This window comes from Larus michahellis, chromosome 1, assembly GCF_964199755.1.
Source record: "Larus michahellis chromosome 1, bLarMic1.1, whole genome shotgun sequence".
In the NCBI taxonomy this organism is placed as follows: Eukaryota; Metazoa; Chordata; class Aves; order Charadriiformes; family Laridae; genus Larus; species Larus michahellis.
In genome coordinates this window covers 88,830,394-88,839,471 of record NC_133896.1, presented here as the reverse complement: position 1 = coordinate 88,839,471, position 9,078 = coordinate 88,830,394, and the positions used below count along the sequence as shown (strand labels likewise).

Sequence of the window (9,078 nt, the reverse complement as noted above, 5' to 3'; positions counted from 1 at the left end):
CTCTACAACTTTAGCACCTGAAACACTGGCAAAAACTTCCCTCATGGATTATTTTTACATCATTCTAGTTTCTATTAGTTGCACATCTCTGGGGCTGACAGAGTCTGTGGGGCTGCAATGACCTTTGCAGAAGAATCAGAGTAGCCTCAGGTGAAGCTCCACAAGATGGGCAGGAGATGATGCGGGCTACAGAAAAATCTTACCACACCCAGGAAAAACAGATTAGTGCTTCCAGGCCACCAGGTTGGTCTCAGGATACCATGTCCTCAGTGATATGCAGTCAATACAAGGGTGAATTTAACACTAAACCATTTTGCTGGTGATTTAGGTGGTAGCAGGGACTATTCAGGAGGCTTAATCTGGAAGAAAAACCAAAAGATGCAACCTCAACTGGGCTCTGTAAGAGGAAGATTTATAGAGTTTAGGGGAAAAAACCCATCCAGCCCACCTCTCTATACTAGGCGGAGGACTTTCTACCCAGTCTGGTACAGACTGCAATGTTATCTCCCCAGCTCCAGCTGATATGAAATCCCACCAGAAAAACACAGGGACAGCCAGGTGCCCAGAACAAATGGTACTACACTCTGCAAATCAAATAGGTAAGATCCAGCCTCAGAATACACCATTAGTGCTGAGGTGCGTGGAGGGACCCGCCTTTCCCCAGGCTCCTACTGGAGGGCACCTACCAGGTACAAGCTCTTCCTTACTCTTGTTTTTCTGCTTTCCAGGATTTTTTCTCTCTCTTCCTTAAAGCCTGTAGGTGAGCCTGGATTTCTTCCTGAGGAAAAAGAAAAGATGTTCTTAGAGGAACTGAGTAAAATCCCTTTTTCCTTTACAATTACTTCTGCCTTTGTCTTATATAGGAGAGGTTTCGCCTAAACACTGGCTCCTCTGCAAGCAGCAGAGCTGGAGGAGGAGGAACGAAAGCCAAGTGCATCCTAGGCTGCATCAAAAGAAGCGTGGCCAGCAGGTCAAGGGGGGTGATTATCCCCCTCTACTCCACTCTGGTGAGACCCCACCTGGAGTACTGTGTCCACCTCTGGGGTCAGCATAAGAAGGACGTGGACCTGCTGTAACGAGTCCAGCGGAGGGTCACAAAAACGATCAGAGGGCTGGAGCGCCTCTGCTATGAGGACAGGCTGAGAGAGTTGGGGTTGTTCAGCCTGGAGAAGAGAAGGCTCCGGGGAGACCTTATAGCGGCCTTCTAATACCTGAAGGGGGCCTACAGGAGAGATGGGGAGGGACTCTTTATCAGGGCATGTTGCAATAGGATGACGAGTAACGGTTTTAAACTGAAAGAGGGGAGATTTTTGTTAGATATCAGGAAGAAATTCTTTACTGTGAGGGTGGTGAGACACTGGGACAGGTTGCCCAGAGAAGTTGTGGATGCCCCATCCCTGGAAGTGTTCAAGGCCAGGCTGGATGGGGCTTTGAGCAGCCTGGTCTAGTGGGAGGTGTCCCTGCCCATGCCAGGGGGGTTGGAACTAGATGATCTTTAAGGTCCCTTCCAACCCAAACCATTCTATGATTCTATGAATGTCCACAAGCAACCTATGATGCTCTGAAGAGCTGGGCAAAGAAAATGCAACCTGTAAGCATGGGAAAAATTCTGCAGAAGAGCAAAACACCAACAGTAATCAATAGCCTAGGGAAGCATGCAAGAGCAAGATAAGTGCATAGCACTATGTCCCTCAAAAACACTCGCTGCCTCCAGAAATTGGTAGCTCTGGGATAAATATCTCTGTATTTCATAACCCTCAGTGGATTTATTTACTGTTCATTTATATAAGTGCTTTATTGAACCCTCAGAAACCTTCAGCATCACTGTCTTGCAGCAAGGAGTTCCTCCCATTAATGCTGCACAGTGTTGCTCTGTGTTTGCACAGCTCTGCCACATGCTCAATTTTCTGTTAAGAAAGATGATGAAAACAGGTTTGGATCAGCAGGAAAGCAGAAAGGGAGCAGAGAAAGGGAAGATACAGAAAAAAGTTATTTTTCTGTATTTTCAACTAAAGAAACAGTGAATAGGAGAACAAATATGCAAAATTACCCTCAATTACTGATGTAAACATGTAAAAAAAAATTCTTGGGCATTTTTACAGATTTTGAATATTTATCATTTTCAGTATTTCAGTACAGTCAAGCCAATAGCAGAGTTCAAAGAGGAAAAAAGCTAACAAGGTTTTTTTTCACTTCTCCCAGGCTATTGGCAAAGATGAATAAATTAAGGGAGGGGGTGGGGGGGAAATCCCAATAGGATCATTGCAAAAAACCAAACATCCATGCAATAAAATGCCAACAGGAAGCACATGGGTAAATGACACCCAAAGATCCCTGTTTGCAGCTGCGCCACAGACAGTAGATGCAGCTGAACGACTGCACTTTGCCCTTGGAAAGGGATTTTCCGTGAGGCGGGGAAATACAAGCACATTCCCAGCTTTACCTTATAAAGCAGCTTCTTTGACGGGAACCATGGCATGGAAGCGGTGAGCCTGAGACCTGTCGTACACCACGCAGAGGGGCTGCTGGTCCTCCTTGCAGAAGAGTTTCAGAGCCTCCTGGTGCTGCTTGCACACATCCTCCTGTCCTCCTCCTCGTCCTGCCCGCTGCCTGGTGATTTCAGCAATGTTTTCCAGCTCTCTGCCGGGATGGAAACTCTTCTGCAAAGCCTTCTGCCTGCACTGCAGGCAGGAGAAATGTGCCTCCAGCCCTTCCCAGCAGCGGGCAATGCATGGCCGGCAGAAGTTGTGACCGCAGTGGATGGAGACAGGGTCTTGGAAATAACCCAGGCAGATGGAGCAGGAGGCTTCGCTATGCAGGCTTTCCATTGGGCTCTGTGTAGCCATGGCTCCTCCCAACCTACCTCCACGATAGGGTCAAATGAGCTTCGCTTTGCAGGAAGAAGAGGAGGATCTTCCTCCTTCTGGCTTGGTTGCAAATGGGGGAAATAACTGCCAGCCCTAACGCCACAAAACGACAGCACAGAGAGGAGTGAGAAGAGGGTGAGAGCTCACTATGCTTCCTCCTTATCTCCTGCCAGCCTCCCATCAGTTTCAGTTCAGTTGACTTTCTGAACCAGATGTGAATTAGCAGATAGGAGGCAGGAAGGCAGGGCTGCTCTTCAGCGGGACCAGGAGAGGCTGGAGAAGTGCTTGGGAGACATCTCATGGAACTGAGGGTGGGATGCCGTCCTGCACCAGGACCAACCATGGAACACGACTTTGGGGGTGACAAGCTGTCCATGAGTCAGCGGTGGAACCGTGCACCAAAGGCATCATCAACCCCATATGGGTCTGCATTAACAAGAGTGGAGAGGGGAGGGATTGCTCCCCCGCATCAGCACATGTGAGGCCGTACTTGGGTATGGGGACCAGATTGGGGCTTCCCAGTACAAAGCAGACAGGGTCACACCACCAAACTGAAGCCCAGCATGGACGGGGAGAGACTGGGATTATCCATCCTGGAATGGAGAAGGATCAAATCACTGTCTGCAACTGCCCAACAGGGTTAGAGAGAGGACAGAACCAAACATCAGATCTCTCCATGCCTCTCATTATACCCTTTTAATTGTTTAATTACCCATTTAGGCTGCATAAACAGAGCTACTGGGCCCATAGTAATCCTTGCCCTCTTTTATCTGCTTTCCTAAGCATCTGCTTTTGGGGATAGGACAAGGACTTGATGGACCCTCATCTGAACTTCTGGGTTTGTTGTATATTCTCAAGGGAAAAGTCCAGTCTCTTGCTTGACTAAAGCCCAGTGCATCAAGGATCACACTGAGCCAGCACCAAAAGGAGCAGTCCCATTTCTAGGTATTTATTCCCAGTTCTGACTCCCCCTTTACACATTGAGTCAGGATCCATCCGAGCTGCAGATGACTCCTTCTCCTGCATTGCTGCTGACTTTTCACCACCTCTATTTCCACAGACTTGCTGTGTTTGACAGTGCAGAAAACTCACATTTATCATCTCCCTGTGCAGTGGGTTTTAGAGAAGAAAAAGGATGATTTTTCCTTCCTCTGGTTATTTTAAACTTCCAAAGAAAACTCACAGAAAAAAAACAAAAAACACACAAGACAAAAATTACTTAGAATTGCACATTTAGTTTTAATTCTCCATTAGTGCAAACTTACAGGCAGCCAGGAATTAGTGATTAAAAGATTAAAATACAGTTTAAGGCACGGAAATGGTCCCATTCCTTACTAAAAGAAAGAAACCTGAACGCTGCTACCTTTTCATTTCCCTTTCATCTGAGGCTTGGGCTGGAGGGAAAAGGTTGTCCTTGATGGCAGGGAATGTGCCAGCTCCAGCAGCTATGTCTGTATTTTGCATTAAACACATAAACAATCATTGAGGTTGGGATACGCCTGGGGAGTCTCCCTTCCCTTGATTCCTTTTTTAGGTTGTCCCTGGCATATGGTCTCTCTGATCCCACCAATTCCCCTTTTTCCCGGTGGCTCCACCTCCAGCTATGGTAGCACCTGGGATAGAGAGACGGATCTAAGGCTGTCCAGTCTCTGCAGCCCAGGATGGGAATTTCTGGAGGGTCATCAGAGCTTGGAGCCATGCAAAAGCTTTGCAGACATCCTGCTCCACGCAACATTTTGCATAGCCCACGTTTATTGTAGGACCTGGAGCTGCAGAGGCTTATAGTGGAATTGTGACAAAACTCAGGTCCTGGTTTTTTTCCCAAGGGTGAGTGGAATGGGTTTGTTGGGTTTTTTTCCTGTACCTTGGGAAAAAAGTTTGAGGTGAGCGTCCTCCATCACCAGAAACCATGGGTAAACTGTTTCCCCTTTGAAAGAAGCCTGCAGAAAAGCAAAAATCCGTGCCTTGCTCACAGCATCAAAAAACACCACTCTGCCTTCCTGACAGTCCAAGCAGATTCGTATCCGCTGGGGGACATTGTGTAGAGTCAAGGGGGTGATACTGGGAGAGGTCAGAGCCTCATACCCATGTCTGTTATGACACAGTGCCCACACGCCTGCTTCAGGCTTCAGAGGGAACCAACTCTGCCTTTGCACTGACTCCTTGGCCACCCCAATGACCCACATGCCTTCTCTACAGATCTCCACCTCCCAGCAGTGCCAACCCAATATGAAGCCCCTTGAGCCCAGCACGCAGCGCGCGACTTTGAATTTCTTTGGGTTGGAGGGCAGGTCCTGCCCATGGGGTATCCACTGCACGAACTTGCCGTCTTCCAAGAGGTAAAGCCTGGCGTTGGCTGTCTTCAGGTCCGGTGTCATCTGTGCTGGAGGTGGAGAAAGAGTCAGGCTCATTGTAGCATATCTGGGGGGGCACAGGGCTTTTTCTATCCCTTCCCATCCATTCAATCCAGATGGGAGCCCTCCAGGAATTGCCTCGTGGTGGTACCGGGATGGGATAAGGAGGAAAGGAGGCAGCAGAGAAGTTTAGGTTAATCTTTCGGGGCAGCAGAGGTTGTTTAACCCTATTTTTTGATTTAATATGCTGGATCGGTTGGGCACGTGTTCGGTTCACTTACTTGTGAATGGAAGTTCAAAATCCAGTATGTCTAGAGGAAAGAGAAAGAAAAATGTGAAAGGCAGAAAGATCAATTGGTCTGATTCTGGATTGCTGTAAAAATCCAGAGAGTCAGGAACAAGTCTGGGGGAACGTAGAGAAACTTGAGAAGGGAGAGGAGGAAAACAGGACTACACGTATGAAATTCACCCACGCACAGAGGGACTGCTGCAAAGAAAACTAATACAGCGATGCATTGGAGCGTGTCTGCGATGAGGAGCACGGGACAGCAGCAAGACACTAACTCCACATAGTTAATGTAAAATACATGGGACTCGATGCAACAGGCAACAACAGCAGCAGGCAGGCAATATCAGACTAACAATCACTGCTTGTTTGCAATCTCATTATTGGATCTTGAAAAAAATCCCTCATTCAACAACCAGGATGTATTTCTTTTGCAAGGCTTTGCTCCATCCCTCCCCACCAAGAAGCATGATGGCATTTTCCTTTCTGGACCAGTGCACAGTACCTTGAAATTTCTCCATAGCCTTCTTGACAGCTGTGATTTTTTCTGTGAAATCACAGAATTTCTTTTCCAGCCCAGGGGAAACATCAAGTGATTGTGAGAATATTTTCCTCTTGCACCTGGAAGGGAAGAAGGGATGCATTTACGCCTGGTTGCGGTTTGCTACTCAATGTTTTATCAGCAGAAGTAGTGGAGGGAAGATGATGGGTCTGTACCTTGTCACACATCTTAGACAGCAAATTACACAACATGATCACACATCACCCTTGTAGACATTTATTGATTTGCTTCAGCTGTGAAAGGATGAGGTGATTGTGTCAGGGTCCTAATGGGAATTAACATCCCTGAGCAGACCCACCTGGGACCCCACATCCCCACCCATGGTCCAGGGGCTCTATTTAAGCTCAGCCTTGAAGCATCTAATTCTTTTGCAAGCTACTTTAGTGGAGCCTCTGTATGTGGCTATGGACCCTGCAGCTCCACCCCACAGGCTGCCTTCTTGGCTTGCCCCTAGTCCTGCCTCCTGCCACCGGACCTGCCTGATGATCTGGGCTGCCCCCAGCTGCTCTTCCTAGCCCTGCTTGGCTCTTCTTGCTCAGGTATGTGGAATGGGGTTATGGCTGGTGATGTCTCCACTCCCTGTGCAGTTGTATGTAGGTCCATAGGGAGCCATCAGTCCTTGCTGCACCCTGACAACTTGTACCAAGACAATGTTAATTTTTGTTATGCTGAGCTATTTCTTCGGCAATGAATTAAGACTCTTCCCCAACATGCTCCCACCAGGTACTCACTTTGAGAGTGTAGGAACCTGTACCCGTTAGAAATGGAGCCCTGTTCTACTTCAGCTTGTGCAGGTGACTGAGCTGTTGGTGCCAGTATGTGTCTGAATTTGTCATTAATTAAGAAGAGAGGGAGAGACCTCCTTCCAAACCCCAGTGTCCTCAGTCAAGTCCAAAGGCTATATTGCAGAAGTGCCAACCTGTCCCTATATGACTTCTCCCAGTACCCTGCCACAAAGCTACTCTACTGTGGTGAAATTTTGATAAGAGAAGGACCACATACCTGCTTAAGGTGGCTTTGATGCCCTAGATGAGAGAGAAAAAGAGACTTAGTAACCTACAATAGCTCCCCTTGGAGTACCAGGTCCCACTCTAATGAAGTCCCTCTTTTAGCATGTTGGGGTACAAAAATGAGAGCTGGAGACCAAGCTGGTGCTCAACCAGTGCCTTCACGGCACGTTTGGAAAGCCTGAGGTCTCACCTTCAGGAGCTCACAGTCTGGCTGCTGGCATATTCTCTCCATCTCCTCAATCAGCGTGCCCAGGCTTGTGGTCTCCTCCAAAAGCCTGTTGAGGATTTCTTCATGTGTGTTCATTATTTCTGTGTCCATCTGCTCCAGCTGGGCCAGGAAAAGGGACTCCTGCTTCTCTAGGAACTTGTGAAACTCCTTATATGCTGTCACAATCTTCTGCTTTGTATCTTCTGCCCTTCTCTGCCAAGGGCAAGCCAAAGCAGGTAAAGGAAAGCCGAGAGCAGAACAAAAGCATCAGGGGCTAATGGTGAGCCATGCATTAGTGGGATCCATAAAAAAGAATCCATTTGAGGAAGATACAAACCCACTCTCCCTTCCCCACACCCCTTGAGCATCACCCACCCATACGAGAGAGGAAGAGGAGATGTTCCTCCTTTCTTCCCCCATCCTCTGCCAAGGAAGATGGGCACCTACGGTGTAGTCCTGGACTCTGTCTTGTCTGTCCTCCACAGAAGATTGAAGCGCCCCATGCTCTGATTTCAGAAGTTGCAGTTGGGTCTGAATTCGCTTCTGAGAGTAAAGTCATAAGTCCCTTGTTTAATGGCATCAGAGTTATTTACAGCCACCCACCCCTTTCTTTTTTTTTTAAAAACAAAGGTCAAGGAGATTTCAGGGAGTCGTGGGGTAGGAGAAGAGCAGAGGATCCCTTTCTGTTGCCTTTTTTTTTTCCTACTGATCTTCAGCATAGCTGATCATGATAAGGAACCTGCATCCCAGAGGAGAGAGCCATTTATGGCTGCTGGATAAACAAACCCTCATGAGGCTCAGTAAACCCCTGGCATTGCAAATTGTGAGGTTAAAAGGTTAAATAGGGATTGCGGTGGTGAGAAATCATATGCATCTGTTTCTTTCTCTTGCCTAAGCCTCTGCTCATGGATGAATCCTGGGGGAGAAGACCCCTTGGTCCACCGAGAGCATGGTGCTCCTATGTCCACCTCTTCCTCAGGGCAGGAAAACACCACCTCAACAGTTGGTATCAAGAGAATAAGGATGGGTGAGTCCACAGGTGGTTTATCCCACAGGCCAAAGGCTATACAGGTATGTGTACCCACCAGGAACTTCTGGCCCTGTGTGCTTCACCATGCCCATAAACCCCTCACCTCGTACTCCTGGGCAGCCTCATCCACAGGAACCACAGAATGGTTACAGTGCACCTTGGACCTGTCGCACACTAGGCAGATAAGCTTTTCTTCGTCTTTGCAGAAGAGCTTCAGGGCTTCCTGGTGCTCCTTGCACAAGTTCTCCCCTCCATCTACCTCTCTGACCGGTCGCAGGTTCAAGCTCTTGGCTACTTCAATGATGTTGGCCAACTCCCAGTTGGGTCGGAAGCTCTGCTGGGGCACTGCTTCCCTGCACTGGGGGCAGGAGAAGTTGGTGGTCAGTCCTTCCCAGTTCTGAGTGATGCACGCCCGGCAAAAGCTGTGCCCGCAGTGGATAGACACAGGATCCTGGAAAATTTCCAGGCAGATGGAGCACAAGGCTTCATCCTGGAGGCATTGCACAGATGTCCTGGCTGCCATGGACAGGGATGAAGTTTGTTTCGCTCTCAAATGATCAGGAAGAAGAGAGACTTCTCTTCCTGGTTCTAAGCCATTGGTTAAACTGAGATCCAGCCCCTTTCTAGCAGGACTTAGGCAATATATTTACTTATATTGCTTTGGGAAGTAGCAGTTTGACAGCTGAGGAGGAGGAGAATTGGAGATGCCCATCCCATTTTTGCCCAGTGAAGGTACTGGGATTTTTCATCCTCCAAAGCCT

At 48.2% G+C, this 9,078-nt stretch overlaps 1 protein-coding gene across 1 annotated transcript; it reads right to left on the bottom strand.

Annotated features, from left to right (window-relative positions):
• Positions 1-4,669: 4,669 nt before the first annotated feature.
• On the bottom strand, positions 4,670-8,840 carry LOC141737602 (E3 ubiquitin-protein ligase TRIM39-like). The gene is made up of 7 exons (XM_074572546.1): positions 8,421-8,840; positions 7,735-7,830; positions 7,270-7,500; positions 7,072-7,094; positions 6,013-6,128; positions 5,503-5,532; positions 4,670-5,250 (listed from the first exon to the last, which is right to left on the bottom strand). Exons 1-7 carry the CDS (start codon positions 8,838-8,840, stop codon positions 4,670-4,672), a joined length of 1,497 nt encoding a protein of 498 aa, XP_074428647.1.
• Between the last annotated feature and the right edge of the window lie 238 nt (positions 8,841-9,078).